Genomic DNA, 18,354 nt, shown 5'->3' on the forward strand with positions numbered 1-18,354 from the left:
ATACCCATTCTAATTCATTTGTGAGGAAACTCTTGATTCACTTATAACTTTTACATGTTTGGACCATTTCTGTTTCTCCTTGTGAAGTTTACAATGTTAAATTACTATAATGGCAGCTTTCATGACCTCTGGAAGTCCCAAAGCACCACACTATTAACAAATACTTTTCAAATAAGTCTCGGTTACAATATAAGAAACGTGGCAGGCAATTTGCACACTAAGTCCCCAAAACGACAACGAGTTAAATAACCAAATCTGTTTCCAGAAAATAAATTGAGATATAAATATTAACCAAGAAACTGGAAGAGTGTTAACCTGAAAGACAGGGCTGCACTTTGATATCTCATACACTGAGGGTGCCGCTGACAGTGTAACACTTCTTCAGTACTGCACTGTCAGCCAAAATGATATGCTGATGTTTCTGGGTTGAGGTTTTAAGAGTGCTAACAGTCGGACTTCCGTTGGTGACCATGGAGTAAAAGGTCACACATTCAGCAGCTCTCGCCCTTAGTGTTTCTTGTAATGGTTTTTCAGCCGGATTTTTCAAGAAATTTCTCAACATAAGTTGATCGAAGGGACAGGAAAAGGAGGTGACCCTCAATTTATGGAATTGTGTCCAAATAAGAGAAAAAGAAGAATCCAAAAGATGATGAAAGTGAGGCTTAGAGGCCATCAAGCACAATGGTAACAAGACAACGCGTGCCCACGCCAGCTCACTGGTCGATGGAGCAAAGGGTTGAGTACCTGGATGAGAAGTTTGCCTGGCATCGTAAGGAGTGTGCAGAAGACATGACCCAGGCGATAGCCTCAATTAAGGAGGTGGTTGACCGGGTGGAGGAGAAAATGACAACCCAGGGACAGGAGATTCAAAAGTTGCAGCAGCAGGCGACTGAACGAGAGGAGGAGTCCAGTGCAATGGCATTGGAAATTAGCATACTACAGGACAGCCAGAAACGACTGCTGGATAAGGTAGAAGGCTTGGAGAACCGGTCTCTCAGACAAAATATCCGAATAGTCGGGCTGCCAGAGGGATCGGATGCGGGTACGTATGTGCAGGAGATGGTCGGGGCCGATATGTTTGACAAGCCGCTGGAGGTGGACTGGGCACATAGGGTGCTCGTACGTAAGCCCCAGGGTCGTGAGCCCCCGAGGGTCACGGTGGTGAGGCTACATCCATTTCTTGACCAGGAGCGTATCATGAAGTGGGCCAGGCAGACAAAACGGTACATGTGGGAAGAATCCGAGATCTGGATGTACCAGGATTGGGGACCAGAACTCGCAGAGGAGAGCAGAGCAAGTTTTAAGAAAGTTTAAGGCGGCCCTGTTTGCAAAAGACATTAAATTTGGACTGCTATACCCGGCTTGTCTTTGGGTGACCTACGAGAACCGGGAGCTGTACTTCAACTCTCTGGAAGAGGTGGCTACTTTTATGAAGGACAATAATTTGGCTTAAGAACTGGTTAAATTCAAACTGTGGTGGACTGAGTTTGGGGGAAGGGATAAAGTGGTGTTGGGGGGGGGGGGGGGGGGGGGGGGGGGCAGAGCGAAAAATGGTAATACATTTTGTTTTGTCTTGTTTAAAATTTCAGTCTTTCTTTCTAATTCTGAGTTAAGTCGCGATGTTCAGGAAGAAAAGGGGGTTTTTCTTGTGTAATTTGATTTTGATTTATTGCGTTATGTACTGGATTACAAAGGAAAAAGCTTTTTAAATTGCGACAGGGGGTTTTCTTTTCTGTAAGAAAGATTTTTTAAAAAAACACATTTTATTCAAAGTTGTATCGAAGTAGATTACAGCAAATAAACACCCCAGGCAACATTCTTCCCAACAATCAACTATACAGTTTGTACAGATTTTTCTCCTTTTTCACCCCCCCCCCCCCACCCCCCCCCCCCCCCCCCCCCAAACAAACCCTCCTGCGACGAACAGCTCCTCAAACACGGTCACAAACATCCCCCACCTTTTCTCAAACTCCCCTGCTGAGCTCCTTAACTCATACTTTATCTTCTCTAACCGCAGAAAGCATACAGGTCAACCATGCTGCTACCCCTGGTGACTATGCCGACTGCCACTCCAGCAAAATTTGTCGCTGTGCAATCAGAGAGGCAAAGGCCAAGACATCGGCCTTCCTCCTCTCCATGAGCTCCGGCTTCTCTGAAACCCCAAATATCACCACCAAAGGGTCCGGGTCCACACCCTCCTCCACTATCCTGGCTCTGGGAGCACTCCCGCCCAGAATCTTCCCAATTTTTCACAACCCTGAAACATGTGTGCATGATTCGCTGGCCCCTGCCCACACACCTCTCACTCATCTGCTACCCACTGAAAGAACCCACTCATTCTCGCCTGAGTCATATGCACCCTGTGCACCACCTTAAACTGTATCAGGCTCATCCTTGCACAAGAGGAGGTGCTGTTTACCCTTCACAGTGCCTCACTCCATATTCCCCAATTGATCTCCATTCTCAACTCTGCTTCCCATTTCTCCTTGATCTTCACCACCCACTTGCCTCCCTGCTCCCCCAGCCACTTATATATATCCACAATTCTTCCCTCCCATTCCACATCCGGAAGCAGCAGTTGCTCCAGCAGGGTGTATCCCGGCAATCTAGGGAATCCCTTCCAGACCTTTCGTGCAAAGTCCCTAACCTGTAGATACCTGAACTCACTATCCCTCGGTAGCTCTACCCTCTCCCTTAGCTCCTCCAGAGTGGCGAACCCTTCCTCCAAATACAAATCCCTCGCCTTGACTAGCCCCACTTCCCTCCACCTCCTGTATACACTATCTCCCCCCCCCCCAAAAGCTCAAACCCATGATTCTCGCACAGCGGTATTAGCACCGACATCCCTTCCACCCTAAAATGCCTCCTCAGCTGATACCATAGCTTGACCATGGACTGTACCACTGGGCTCCCTGAATACCTACTCGGAGCCATTGACAATGCTGCCGTCACCATAGCCCTCAAACTAGACCCCTTACAAGATTCCTCCTCAATCCTAACCCACTCTACCCCTTCTCCTTCCCACCACCACCGCACCTTGTCCACATTCGCCGCCCAATAATAATGAAGCAAGTTTGGCAACGCCAACCCCTGCTGCTGCCTGTGCCTCTGTAGCAGGGTCCTCCCCACCCTCGGCACCTTCCCCGTCCATACAAAGTCAGATATGATTGTGTCCACTTTCCGAAAAAACGGCCTTGGTATAAAGATCGGGAGAGCCTGAAAGATAAACAAGAACCGCGGCAGAATATTCATTTTCACTACTTGGACCCTCCCCGCCAATGGTAAGTGCAGTGTATCCCACCTCTTAAGATCCTCCCTGGTCTCCTCCACTAGCTTCGTTAAGTTCCACTTATGGAGCCCCATCCATTCCCTCGCTACCTGAATCCCCAAGTATTTAAACCTATCCCTCGCTACCGTAAATGGCATCCCCCCCCCCCCCCCCCCCCCCCCAAATTAGCCCGCTGTGCCAGCTCATTCACCAGAAATATCTTGCTTTTCCCTACATTCAGCTTGTATCCTGAGAACCCTCCAAACCTCCCCAACAGGCCCATAATCCTTCCAAAAACTAAAACTAAGCAAAACTAAAGAGCTGGTCATCAACTTCAGGAAGCAAAGTACTGTACACACCCCTGTCAGCTTCAACGGGGCCGAGGTGGAGATGGTTAGCAGTTTCAAATTCCTAGGGGTGCACATCACCAAAAATCTGTCCTGGTCCACTCACGTCGACGCTATCACCAAGAAAGCACAACAGCGCCTATACTTCCTCAGGAAACTAAGGAAATTCGGAATGTCCACATTAACCCTTGCCAACTTTTACAGATGCACTATAGAAAGCACCCTATCGGGCTGCATCACAGCCTGGTATGGCAACTGCTCGGCCCAGGACCGCAAGGAATTTCAGAGTCGTGAATACCGCCCAGTCCATCTCACAAACCTGCCCCCCATCCATAGACTCCATCTATACCTCCTGCTGCTGGGGGAAAGCGGGCAGCATAATCAAGGATCCCTCCCACCCGGCTTACTCACTTTTCCAACTTCTTCCATCGGGCAGGAGATACAGAAGTTGAGAACACGCATGAACAGACTCAAAAACAGCTTTTTCCCCACTGGCACCAGACTCCTAAATGACCCTCTTATTGACTGACCTCATTAACACTACACCCTGTGTGCTTCATCCGATGCCAATGCTTATGTAGTTACATTGTGTATCTTGTGTTGCCCTATTATGTATTTTCTTGAATTTTGTTTAATTCACTTTTCTTCCATGTACTGAATGATCTGTTGAGCTGCTTGCAGAAAAATACTTTTCACTGTACCTCAGTACACATGACAATAAACACATCCAATCCATACACTCCAACGGATCCGAAACATATAGCAAGAGGTCATCGGCATAGAGCGACACCTGATACTCCCTCTGTCCCCTCATTATCCCCTGCCACTCTGCCAACCCCCTGAGAGCCATTGCCAATGGCTCCATGGTTAGCGCAAATAGCAGCAGCGACAGAGGGCACCCCTGCCTCATACCCCTTTGTAAGTCAAAGCTTTGTGAGCTTATTTAATTCGTCCTCACCCTCGCTCTTGGCGCCACATACAGCAATCACACCATGCCAGAAATCTCTGCCCAAACCTTTCCAAAACTTCGAACAAGTGCCGCCACACCACCCGATGAAATGCTTTCTCCGCGTCCATGGACACCACCACCTCCAGTACCAGAGCTCTCCACGGATTCATCACCACATTCAACAGACTTCTTATATCACTCGCGAGCTGCCTGCCCTTCACGAAGCCTGTTTGATCTTCTGCAACCGCCCCTGGGAAACAATCCTCCATCCTTCCCGCCAACAACTTAACCAATACTTTCACATCAGTGTTCAATAGTGATATGGGTCTATACGACCCACATTCCACCGGATCCTTCCCTTTTTTTGGGATTAGTGTGATTACTGCCTGCTTCATCATCTCCGGCAACTCCCCCTTCTCCAGTGCTTCATTAAACGCCCCCAACAGATGTGGTGCCAGGTCCGCTGCAAATTCCTTATAAAATTCTGCCGTGTATCCATCTGGTCCAGGGGCCTTCCCCGACTTCATACCCCTTATACTATCCAGCACCTCCCTCAGCCCCAGGGGCTCCTCCAATGCCCGCCTCTTTGCTTCCTCCACCTGGGGAAATTCCAGCTCGTCCAGAAACCACCCCATGTCCGCCTCCTGGTAATACTCTCTAAATGCCTCATTTGTCTTCCCTGGCTCTGACACCACATCCCCAGTCCGGATCTTCAATATTTCCCTGGCCGCAGCCTGCCTCCACTTTCTGTAAGGGCCCCCTCCCCGACCACACTGGTTACGTGGAATGTTCGTGAACTGAACGGCTCGGTTAAGAGAGCACGTGTGTTTGCACACCTGAGACAGTTAAAAGCAGACATGGCCATGTTACAGGAGACGCACCTGAAGCTTGGAGACCAAATTAGATTAATGAAGAGATGGGTCGGGCAAGTGTTTCATTCAGGACTGGACTTTTAAACAAGGGGGGTGGCTATCCTGATTAACAAAAGGGTGACATTCGAGGTGGGGACGATAGAGGCAGACCCAGGAGGCAGAGTCGTTACGGTGAGCGGGAAGCTAGAGGGAATTGTAGTGGTGTTGGCGAATGTAAATGCCCCAAACTGGGATGATGTCGCGTTTGTCAGGAAGGTGCTGGGAAAGATCCCAGACCTTGACTCGCACCGGTTGATCATGGGTGGTGACTTTAATACGGTCCTGGACCCGAGATTGGACCGGTCGAGTGCTAGGTCGGGGAAACTATCAGCAATGGCAAAGGAACTGCGAGCGCATGGGAGGGGTAGATCCGTGGAGATTTGAGAGACCAAGGAGCAGGGAATATTCATTATACTCCCATGTACATAAGGCGTACTCCAGGATAAACTTCTTTGTGCTAGATAAAACACTGTTAGGAGGCTTTGAGGACACTGAGTACTCAGCAATTGTGGTTTCAGATCACACGCCACACTGGATAGACCTACGGGAATGCCCCAAAGCCCACAGTGGAGACTTAACAGGGCTGTTAGCGGATGAGATCTGTGAGCGAATGAGAGAAGCCATTCGGGGGTACATAAAGAACAATGACACAGGCGAGATTGCGGCTGGGAGGCACTGAAAGCGGTTATTAGTGGGGAATGTATTTTGATTTGAGCCCACGGATAAAACTGAGCGGTCGGAGCTGGACAGGTTGGTAAGAGAAATCTTACAGGTGGACAGGAGATATTCGGAGTCTCCAAATGAGGAGCTCCTGAAGGAGCGTGAGAGACTTCAAATGGAGTTTGGGCTCCTTTCCACAGGTAAGTCAGCAGAGGAGGGAAAAAGGGCAATTTATGAGCATGGGGAGAAAGCTAGCAGGATGCTGGCACATCAGCTGAGGAAACAGGAGGTGGCGAGAGAAATAGGGAAAATAAAGGATACGAGGGGGAAGATGGTGACGGACAGTGAATGAAGTGTTCCGGGAATTTTATAGCCAACTATAAGAGTCAGAACCCCCGGTTGGGGAGGTGGGCTAGAATCAATTCCCGGGGAGGCTCGAGTTCCCGAAAGTAAATGAGTTGGTGGAGGCCCTAGGGGGCCCGATTGGGCTTGGGGAGGTGATAGATGGACTGAGGGCGATGCAATCGGGAAAAGCCAATTTGCTGCTTTATGTCACAGACCCGGTGGAGGTATGAGGAGAATGAGGATGATTTTCAGGCCATCAGTTAAATATGGGAAAGAGTGAAATGTTCTTGATCCAGGCACGGGGTCAGGAAAGAGACTTGAAGGCGCTTCTCTTTAAAGTTGTTGGGAGGAGTTTTGGGTATCTGGGGATTCAAGTGGGCCAAGGATCAGGGGCAGCTTCACAAGTTATATTTGGGCAAAACAGTCGATCAAATGAGAAGGGATTTCTGTAGATGGGACATGCTCCCGCTGGCGGGGAGGGTTCAGATGGTGAAGATGACGGTCCTTCCGAGACTGCTTTTCTTTTTTCAATGTCTCCTGAGTTTTGTCCCAAAGGCTTATTTCAGAAGTATGAATACGGCCATATTAAGGTTTATATGGGCGGGTAAAACCCAGAGAGTAAGGAGGGCACTCCTGGAACGGACCTGCGGGAAAGGGGGCTTGGCTCTCCCGCGCTTTATTAACTATTACTGGGCTGCCAACATATGGTCAGGTAGTGGGGGGAGGGGTCGGTTTGGGACTGGATGGAGGCAGCATCCTGCGAAGGTACGAGTTTGGAGGCTTTGAAGACGGCGCCAGCTCGGTACTCTACAAGTCAGGTGGTGGTTGCAGCCCTAAAAGGTGTGGGGGAAATGGAGGCAGGATATGAGACTGGAGAGGACGTCAGTGTGGTCACCGATCTGTGGCAATCACCGGTTTGTCCCGGGGGTCTGGATGGGGGCTTTGAGGTATGGCAGCGGGCAGGGGTTGAGAGGTTTGGGGATCTATTCATCCAGGAGGAGTTTGATTTTCCGGGTGGGAATGGGTTTCGGTACCTTTGTTCCGAGGCAGGTCCCAAGCTTTCCTCACCTCCAAGACAACAGGATAAAGTGCTGTCAAAAACGGGTTGGAGGTGGGAAGGTTTTGGAGATATACAAGGAATTGTTAGAGTGGGAAGAGGCCACTATCAGAGAGGTAAAGAGGATCTAGGAGGGGAGCTGGAAACTGATCTGTGGGGAAAAAGCCTTGAAAAGGGTAAATGCATCCTCGTCTTGTGCTAGACTTAGCTTGATTTAGTTCAAGGTAATCCACAGGCCCACATAATGGTAGCCCGGATGAGTAGGTTCTTCGAGGAGGTGGAGGACAGATGTGGACGGTGTGGGGTAACCCGGCCAACCATGTTCATATGTTTTGGTCATGTCCGAAACTGAGGGAATTTTGACAGGGGTTTGCAGATGTTATGTCAGAAGTCCTGGAAGGTAGGGTAACTCTGTCCAGAATTGGCAATGTTTGGGGTGTCGGAGGATCCAGGGGCAAAGGGGGCGGGCCGGTATCCTGGGGTCAGCGATATGGTAGGGTTTCTCAGTCTGGAGAAAATCCAAGTTCGCTCTGAGAGGATCAATACAGATTTCCCTGGAGTTGGCAGCCATTCATCGATTTCTTTAACAAAAATTGAACGTCAACAGTGAGGGGGGCGAAGGGGGGGGGGGGGGGGGGGTGTGGGAGGAAAACAGGACGTATGTTAAATAAGGACATGGAACTTGCTATATGGGTAATTGGGGACAGGGTGGGGGCTGTGGTTTATTGTTCTTTTAGGAGGTATTTTGTGTGTTGACCCGCACGGTTTTTGAAATGTCAACATGTTAAATTGTGAAAAGTTACAAATGCTTCAATAAAATATTTTCTTTTATAAAAAAAAGTGCGAACAGTCACTGCTTAAAATACACTAAATAAAAATGAATTGTCTTGCATAATATCGTTCTGATTTATCCAGTTTTAACCAACTTCATTGCACATCAATAGATTCTGGAAATCAATGTTCAACTTAAATATGATCAGCAAAGTTTAATGGAAAGTGATATATGTTAGACGTGAATGCAAACTCTCAAATTCTTAACATTTTGGGCAGCATGGTGGTGCAGTGGTTAGCACTGCTGCCTCACGGCGCCAAGATCCCAGGTTCAATCCTGGCTCGCTGTCCGTGTGAAGTTTGCACATTCTACCTGTGTTTGCGTGGGTTTCACCCCCACAACCCAAAGATGAGCAGGCTAGGTGGATTGGCCAACTAGAAAATGGCAGATGGAAGGAAACTGTCTTGGAAATCAAGTTTTTCATTATTCCTGCAGTGGAAATAATTGTGACCTATAACTAATGGTAAATGTGTATTTATTTTTTAAATTAAAAAAAAATTGAGTACCCAATTCATTTTTTCCAATTAAGGAGCACTTTAGCGTGGCCAATCCACCTAGCTTGCACATTTTTTTGGGTTGGGGCGAAACCCACGCAAACATGGAGAGAATGTGCAAACTCCGCACGGACAATGACCCATGGCTGGGATCAAACCTCGGCGCCGTAACGCTAACCCACTGCGACACTATGCTGCCCATATTTATTGTTCTTTCTCTTCTCTTTTTCTCCCCCCACCACACTCTTTCCCCCCCCCCCCCCCAAATAGCCACCTTATTTCTTCCTAGATGCGATTTAACAATCCACCTCTCCTTTAGTATTTCACCTACATTCTACATGCACCATGGCTGAGTCAAAGCATACTTAACCATCACAATGCTCTGGAACTGAGCTTATCCCGACTCATGTCAATACACTCAACTGCACAACAGCTTAACAGCTCAATAATGATTGAGTGTGGAGATTCCTGCATCGCCATTTACACTTTCATTGTCTCACACAGTGGCTAGCACTGCTGCCTCACAGTTCCCAGGACCAGGGTTGAGTTTTGGCTTTGGGTGACTGGAGTTTGTACGTTCTCTGCCTGCATGGGTTTCCTCCATGTGCTCCAGTTGTATGTATTGGCTTGCTAATGTTTCCCTTAGTGTCTAGGTTAGGTTATGGAGATAGGGTGGTGCAGTGGTTAGCACTGCTGCCTATGGCGCTGAGGACTTGGGTTTGATCCTGGGTCACTGTGTGGAGTTTGTACATTCTCCCTGTGTCTGTATGGGTTTCACCCCCACAACCCAAAGATGTGCAGTTTAGGTGGATTGGCCACGCTAAATTCCCCCTTAATTGGAAAAAAAAATAATTGGGTACTCCAAATTTTTTTAAAGTGGGACGGATGGGGGAATGGAATCCACGACAAAAAAAGATTATAGAGGGGCAACAAGGTGGTGCCAAGATCCCAGGTTCGATCCCGGATCTGGGACACTATCCATGTGGAGTTTGCTCATTCTCCCTCTGTTTGCATGTTTCGCCCCCACAACCCAAAAAGATGTGCAACCTATCTGAATTGGCCATGGTACGTTGCCCCTTAATTGGAAGAAATGAATTGGGTATTTTTTTTTTAAAGATTAGAAACTTGAGTATGAAGACACCAACTAGGCAAATGATCCTTTGTCCATCTAGGATTTGTAACTAATGGATCAGAACCATTCTCCCAGCCCTCAACGATTTGGGAGCCATATTGTGATCTTTCTAAATAATTAAATGAGAGGACAAGAGACAACATTACCGGAGGTAACCAGGAATGGTTGAGGTGCTGTACATTGCAGTGATGTATGGTGGTAGGTAAAGGATCCTATATAAGGTAAGGGTGGGCATGTTTTTAAAATTTGACCTAAGTAAATGGTTTTTGAGTGATCGGACAGTTACAATTTTGTTTCTTTCAAAATATGTTGTAAAATGGTACATGGAGCATGGTAGCATAGTGGTTGGCACTGTTGCTTTGGTGGCAGGGACCTGGGTTTGATTCCCAGCTTGCCTCACCGTCTGCGGAGGGAGCTCTGGTTTCCTCTTACAAGTCCCGAAAGACGTGCTTGTTTGGTGAATTGGACATTCAGAATTTTCCCTCTGTGTACCCGAACAGGTGCTGGAATGTGGTGACTAGGGGATTTTCACAGTAACTTCATTGCAGTGTTAATGTAAGCCTACTTGTGACACTAATAAATATTATTACTTGGGGTACAGCGTTTACTCAATAGATTCCTGATGGCCATCCTCTATTAGCCACACCTGCCAGCTTCTGTCCTTAATGTTGAAATATGAACGGGTTTAGGGTGTGGATTAAGATGGGCTGGGTATTTCACCCAAGTACCCTGAAGTGGATGCCCTAACCAGTTAGTTCCATGTTAAATATAATGAAGGATGCATTTCAATCCAGGGCTCCTCTTGTTTAACATCTCCAGTGGAGGAAGAGTTCCTCAGTATCTGTTCCATTCTGTACAACCAAGGATGAAGCAATTATCTCCCTCAGTCCTCTTACGGTGATGACATTGGCACTAGTAGTGACCGCTTTTGCTTCGTCAGGGTTTCATTTGAAAATCTTCCCAATCTGGATCATCCATAACAGCTTAGCCATTCCACCTGTATCAACCGAAACTACACCGGTACTATCCTTTCATGTATTTGTGAGACCTTTCCTTACTCCATGTTCTTGTTAGAATATAACGTGGCCACCCTACCCTTTTGGGAAACGAGTGTGGAGCCTGCAGGGAGGATTTCTGGCGGTGTTGCCTGGCATAGTATCAATTGATGTCGCCTAGAAGGACGCTACGGAAAGTCAACGTGATCAGTGCTGTAGTGTAACCGGGCATCGCAAGATGCAGCATCTTATGTAAAATGAAGACGGCCAAATGCATTTGCAAAGGTATTGCTGTTGCCAGGGGACGCACAAATACAATCATTAAATTACTTAATTTGAAATGAGGGCTACCCTCCGTTATGCTAAAGTTCAAAGAAGATTATTGGGCAGTGCAGGAGGCATTGCAAAGAACTATAAAAACGTATTGCACCATTTGACCCAACTAGTCTATGCTGGTGTTTATGAAACCTATCCTAATTTATCTCGCACCATCTGGTTCCATTCCTTTCTCTCGGATATTAATTTATCATTTATGAAATCAGAAGCTATTTGTTAAATTAATTATTCCGGAAACATCCGCGTTTTGTCAGTGGTTTATGTTTACCTTCAGCTTTGGGACCTGCCAGTTGGGGCAGCATGACGGGGTTACCACTGACCAAACATTTAACTGCTCCAGCCATACACATGCTTTCATGCTGTGGCTACAAATGCAGGTTAGAATCTAGGAATCTTACAGCAATAACACCTCACTCCCCAAAGGCTGTCCATCTAACGGGCACATGTCAGGAGTGATGAAATAGTGAGTGAGTGCTGCTCCACATCATCCAGGATAAAGCAGATGTTTGATTGGTATCCTACCCATAAACATTAAATTCTGCCATTACTCGCACACAGTGATCTTCTCACCTGAGGAAGGAGCTGCACTCCGAAAGCTCGTGTTTGAATCAAACCTGTTGGACTTTAACCTGGTGTTGTAAGACTTCTTACTGTGCTCACCCCGGTCCAACGCCGGCATCTCCACATCATAGAAATATATGGGCTGTTCTTTCACCGTCCCTGGTTCAAAATCCTGGAACTCCCTTCCTACCTGCACTGTGGATGTACCTACACCACACAGACTGCAGCGGTCCGAGAAGCCAGTTCACCGCCATCTTCTCGAGGGCAATTGGGGTGAGCAATAAATGTTAGCCCAGCCAGTGACCCTCACCTCCCACGAATTTTTTTTTAAATCCTGGGGTCAGAGCAGCTCATCGTCGGGGAGTAGGAATTTGAAAGGAATTCCCGAGGATGTGGGCTATCACACAATATTCCATCATCGGCTAGCAGTAGAACATCAGTTAGAAGTTGCACAGTTTATGTGGATGTAAGAATTAAAATATTTATTGGACAAAGCAAAACTGCAAAACAACGAGTCTGCTAAACAAAACTTGAGGAAGTAATTCAGCCCCTCTAACCCCTTGATTCAATTGGCTGAAAAAGATCTCAACTCTACCTAAATAACCATAGAACACCCAATATAGCCCTAGGCGTGGTTTACTCGGTATTCCGCATATTACGAAGCCCTGCCCACGCCCCAAGGCTAAGTATGATCTGGTTTACTCAGTATTCCTCTGATTTGGGCGAACCCAGGCATCAGCCCTGATTTGTTACGCCATTCATTTCCGAGTAAATGGAGCAAAACAGTGGCCTGGGTTCGGATACCTATGTAGCCGCTCTCTGAACCTCTGTGATTATCAATTGAGCATTTGACCAGATTTAACTCCCAAACGTAGTGCAATCTGTTCCTCAGTAACCGTGTGCGCTAAACTCCTTATGAACCGAAGTAAACTCCTTAGCTGGCACCTGAGGATTGGTATCCAAAGAAGTGGGTCAACTTCTTACATAGTTGGAGGGTGGGAAGAGTTGTGTGTTGGTCTAGCAAGTGGCCATTTATTGCTATAATTAAGACTTGGGTTTGTACGATTTCTATCACCATTTACCCTTTTTACACCCTAAAACTGAGTTCTGTGTAAAATATCATGTTTTTGAAGCGAAATTGAACCTGTCAAGTCTTCCCCCGTTTTGGTTTGAAATGTATTAAAAATAAATATTGCTCCAATAACCTTAACACCTAAAATTTGCCCGCGCCAAGAGCTCCGTGTTATCCAGTAAAAGTGTGTCGTCTACTTTCGAAATGAGTTTGAATAGGAATCCGGGTTAAAAATTGGTCAACGCAAATCGCGGCATTGCTTCCGAGTCTGGCATCGTCTTTAAGGTGAGTGTTAAGGTGAGTATTGATAGACAAACAGAACCGTGTGTCTATGAGGCAGGGGGATGATAAAGCCATCAATTATATAATAGGAAGACAAAAATTTACATTCACATTATACGTTTCTCAGGTAAGACAAGACAAAGGGGTTCAGAGTCAATGAACTACTTTTAAAGGTGTCATCACTGCTGTAAAATCCAACACAACTGCGCACAAATTCCCACAAAAAGACTGTTTTAATGGCCAGATTTGGACGGGCACTGGGCAGGTCTCACCTTTAAAAATGAACGTGGGAAGTTTCAAATTCCCCCAATTTGCTGAGGTTTCTTGGCAACCTGTTTTATTTGTTACTTTGTGAAATTTTGAATTCGAAACTATCTTCACCACGTTAAACTCAATTTCCCATTCCCATCGCAAATGGATCTTCCAACCCCGGACTGTTTATCGAGTGTTCAGAATTCCTGGTGCGGGTTTCTTTGTTGGAAGGTGATTGATTAAAATATCACCGATCATTTATCTGAAAGGCAAAGATTTTTGGAAAATTCAGATTCAAGGTCTCCGAGAGAAACCTTTAATTACCCCCCCCCCCCCAAACAAAATCTATGGTTAGAATTACTCTGGTGAGTTTATGAGGCGACCATAAACCGAATGATCAAAGCAAATTATTAGACCCAGTCACATTACCTGCCTACAATATTCCTTATACCTGTCCATCCTAACGAATAGTTTTGAATTCCAATTCATTAACTATATCCGTTCAGCTTGTTTAAGAAAACTCCCAAAAGTAATTTCTTCAAACTCCGTTTTGTCTGCTTCAATTTAATATACATTTCGGAACATGTGTAAATGAGTAGGCCATTCAGCCCATCGACATTAATATAAGTTAGACCCACCTTGTGCCTTCAAGTAACAATCGCGAGTAATTGCGACGTGGCTTTTGTAGACATTGACCTAGGGACATCAGTCCGGATTCTCCAGCCTCCAAAGGCCTGTTTATGTAACTATATTAAATTGTGTTTGTGGGTCAAGATTTGAAGCGATGTGGTAGAAACTCTTGCTTGATGTCCTTCCCCCATCGCCCCAGTCCTGCTGTTCAATCCCAACATTCAGTTTGAGTTTTCAACTTTCCACCGCCTTTAGGGTGGGAAAGTAAGTCGCTTCAATGGAGACGTTTCCCCAAACCTATTCCACTAAAGCTCTTTGCACAGTAAGCAGTCTTACAGCACCAGGTTAAAGTCCAACAGGTTGGGTTGGAATCACGAGCGTTCAGAGCATTGCTCCTTCATCAGGGCGAAAGATCTTGAAGAACAGAGTGAAAAATATTGGTCTCTGAACTTTCCAAGTCGACCCCCCTCCACTTCATTCTATCTATTTTCCTCTATTACAACGGGGGGGGGGGGTAATTTCTAACTCAAAATATTACTTTCACTATAGTACATAGCATGCACTCCAAGCACAGAACTCCTTCCTAAAGGAACACTAAGCGGTCCTCCAATGGGTCACAATCGGGGACACATTGCATCCGTAAATCAATTGCTGATTTAAGATTACTGTGCAAATATATGGCCATACTTAGGTAAGGAAGGTCAGGGAAGTTTTACAGTTGACATTCTACACAAGGTAACGCGCACCCCCCCCCCCCCCCCCCCCCCCGCCCGACCCAGTGAATGTGCGGCGTCACTTGCTCCCTGAAGACTAACTTACAACGGCCCAGTAAACGTTGCAAATGATGGGGGGGGATATTCTCCCACCAGACACATCTCTCCCATTACAAATCCAAGAAATTAAGAACTAACTTGCATTCTTATAGCGCCTTTCACGGCCTCGGGACGTCCCGAAGCGGTTCATGGCCAAGTTTCCACACATCCCAAATGGGGTGGGTATTGATGGGGCTAATCTATTTTAGTGATTTACATTAATATATAATATCGGTCAGGTAAACCTCCCAGCTATCCTCATTCCTGGTGTCATTCCTCAATAACCTTTTTGATGAATAATTCTGCCAAATAATAAAAAAAACAGAAACATGCAGCATACACTCCGCAGGTCAAGCCACACACTTGAGCATATTCGGGTCAGAGCGCGATTTCTAATGGAATCGCAGTTTATTGGGATCCTGCAGTAATGATGGGGCTGGGGTGAAAATCAGACACGATCTTCGAGGGCCGAATGGTCTACTCTGCTTCAAGTCCTTTTTTTCTTACAGTCTATGGACTTTTCTTCGTCTTAATAGAAAATGTGACGTTTCATTACCGATCCTGTGGATGATGTTAAACACGATGTAAAATGAGTCATCGGTGACATGACTGAGTACACAGATAGCTCAGAGCTGAACTGGCGTCGCCCTGTGTATGAGGCACAGAGTGGGATCTACTCCTGGGATCCAACACAGAGCCGATCCTTGGCTTGTTGCAGTGTTTGAATCGCACATTCTGTCGATCCATTCTGTTGATTTATGGAATATTCTCCCTTTTTGCAATCTTCTGAGATTTGGTCCTTGGGCAGAAATTGACCGGTTGAATCACTTGTGAATGGAAAAGACCATCTGAAATGATGCTCGTGGCCTGGTGCTGGTACTTCCTCCCTGCTCTAGTCCAACAGCCAGCTGTCAAAAGGACTGGGGCGGCCACATGGGACAGGAGGCGACCGTTCAGCCCATCAAGAGCGTTCCTGCTCCCTCCATACCTTTCTCAGCAAAAGTCTACCAAAGAGGCCAATATTACGGCCATTCAGTGTCAAATCACATTTCCCAATGTCCAGGGGCATGAATTGCTAAAAAGAAACCACAAACTCATGTTTCATAGGAAAAGCTGGAAAAGTTACACAACTCAAAGCGCGTGTAAATATATCAATTATTCCTTGCTAAAATGCACAACTGTTCAATTAACTTGAGAGGACATTAATGAATAAGTTGTGGTCCTTCAAGTGAAACAGGCTAATCTCAATACCCGATGTGGCCAATTTTGCTCCCAGTTACAATCACACACAGGCTGTTGAAGACCCTCTCCTGGATTTGGCACGGGAACATTTGACATATTTATGTTTGAGAAGTTTCTAAACGACCTTTAAACGAACTTTCCTTAATTTTACTAAGAAGACTTGAATTCTAAGCTCCACTCGGAACTGCCAGTCAACACGGTACAAGTTTCAATATTAATATTCATACTGCCCAACTCGCGGGGGAGGGGGGGGGGGTGCGGGGAGGGAGAAATAAATGGTATTAATTTTTAAAAGAGTATATTCGCTCTCGATAACATCAGTCAACAGCAAAAGCAATCCAAATGTATCATTTCTTCAGCGGAATATGCAAATTTATTGATACTTTGAATGAGACATTTCAAAATATTTTAAAGCGATTCCATCACACGATGCTCACCGGCGGTATTTTTAGAAATTGCTCAGCACCGCCACTGTTATAATGCTGCTAACACCGAACTCTGACCTCTAGTGTCTTTTCCAGATGCACTGAACCAGTTGTATGGGACTCATATCTTCCATAACTGGCACACATCTGCGTTGAGCTTATCTGGAGAAATGGATTCCACTGGGGTGGAATCAGGTGGACTATTACACCAGCCGACCAATTTACAAAGAAACGGAGAGCATCGTAGTTTCAAAATCAGTGTGTCTCCTGGAAGAGGTTGGAATTATCCCGTTCATGTCATGGGCATGTTGTTTCTATGAACCACTCACTTATCTCGCAATCAGGACCAGAATGATCTTAAAGCCTAATGGTAGCTTGTGTCTTCTCATGGGGAAAATATATGATCAGGCGCCCCCAAAACATTCACCATCACTGCCCTGTCCATTTCACTCCCTTCCAAATGAAGTTTCAGATTGAAATGACACTTTAACCCGGGTGGCACTTCGAGCGAACATTGGTTTATAATAACAATCTTTTGTTTTAAAATGTAAATTTCCTGTCAAAGAACAATCGGGGAATTATTCGATAGGAATTATTTTATTTAACTTTTGTAACCGATTGCTCCACTTACTGTGATACAATATTGAGTTAGAGGGGGGGAAATGGGGATTGAAGCGAGGGAGAGAAACCGGGTTTAAACAATTGGTGCAGACAAAAGTCTGGCAACTCTTTCCCGCAAAGCACAAAGTGTTAGGAATATTTACAAAAACGCCCCCCCCCCCCCCCCCCCACCCCCCACTTTAAATCAGCCCCTTTCCCTGGAGTGCTGAGAAAGTAGCAACAAGAAATTTGGCGCCGGATCACCATTGCTCATTCAGAGAAAAAAAAAATCACCACCCACGAGATTTTCATTCAAAAAAAAAATAACCCTCCCGAGTAAACACTGTGCCGTATCCGGCCTTGCTGCGGCCCTGTTAACACACACACACACTGGATTAGTGAGCTGCTGGAAGGAAGGTGGTGGCCAGGGGCTGGGGGGGAGGGAGCCTGGGTGATGTTTGTAGTAAACAAAAGGGATTTGTGTGTTTGTAAAGGGGGGGGGGGGGGGGGGGGGGGGGGTCAGAAACTGACGCGATCTTACACGTGAGGGGCAGGCCGTGTGTAACCACGTGGACCTCTCCCAGGCAAATATTTCAGTCATTTTTAAGGTCGATTTTATTTGGAGGCGGTGCCACCAGCAACGTCCTGTGACATTTTCAGTCTGACTCAACGGGGTTTGGGGGGGGGAGAAGACAGACTTTCACAGCCCGCCATACCGTTTCATAACTCCCTGTTTCCGCCTCACACTTTTTCTTTGGCCTTTTGTTTTTTTTTTAAATTCCTCCCTTTGCAACAACTCGAGGTCCGTCTTAATTATTGTCACCGCTGGGTCTCCCCCCCCCCCTCCCCCCGCCCCACCCCCACCTCCCCCCCTTCCTCGGAACGATCATTATTTTTTAAGGTGCTGTGTTTCAATTTTTCTCCCTCCCTTCTTCAAAAAAAAAGAAACCCTTAAAAAAGAGAAATCACAATGAACAAGCTTTACATCGGAAACCTGAGTGAAAACGTGACTGTGCCAGAGTTAGAAACTATCTTCAATGACTGGAAGATTCCTTTTTCTGGGCAATTTCTACTAAAAACGGGTTATGCCTTTGTAGACTGTCCAGATGAAAACTGGGCAATGAAAGCCATCGATACCTTATCCGGTAAGCG

General features: G+C 46.3%; 1 protein-coding gene across 1 annotated transcript in view; it reads left to right on the forward strand.

Annotated features, from left to right (window-relative positions):
• The first annotated feature begins 18,071 nt into the window (after nt 1–18,071).
• Nucleotides 18,072–18,354, forward strand: part of LOC119954542 (insulin-like growth factor 2 mRNA-binding protein 3) — a 207,421-nt gene continuing 207,138 nt past the window's right edge. The window contains exon 1 of the mRNA XM_038779855.1: nt 18,072–18,347. Within this exon, the coding sequence (XP_038635783.1) occupies nt 18,173–18,347 (175 nt within the window). The 5' untranslated portion in view covers nt 18,072–18,172. The remainder of the gene's footprint in view (nt 18,348–18,354) is intronic.

The sequence above is a fragment of the Scyliorhinus canicula genome, chromosome 19 (assembly GCF_902713615.1).
Source record: "Scyliorhinus canicula chromosome 19, sScyCan1.1, whole genome shotgun sequence".
NCBI classification, from domain to species: domain Eukaryota; kingdom Metazoa; phylum Chordata; class Chondrichthyes; order Carcharhiniformes; family Scyliorhinidae; genus Scyliorhinus; species Scyliorhinus canicula.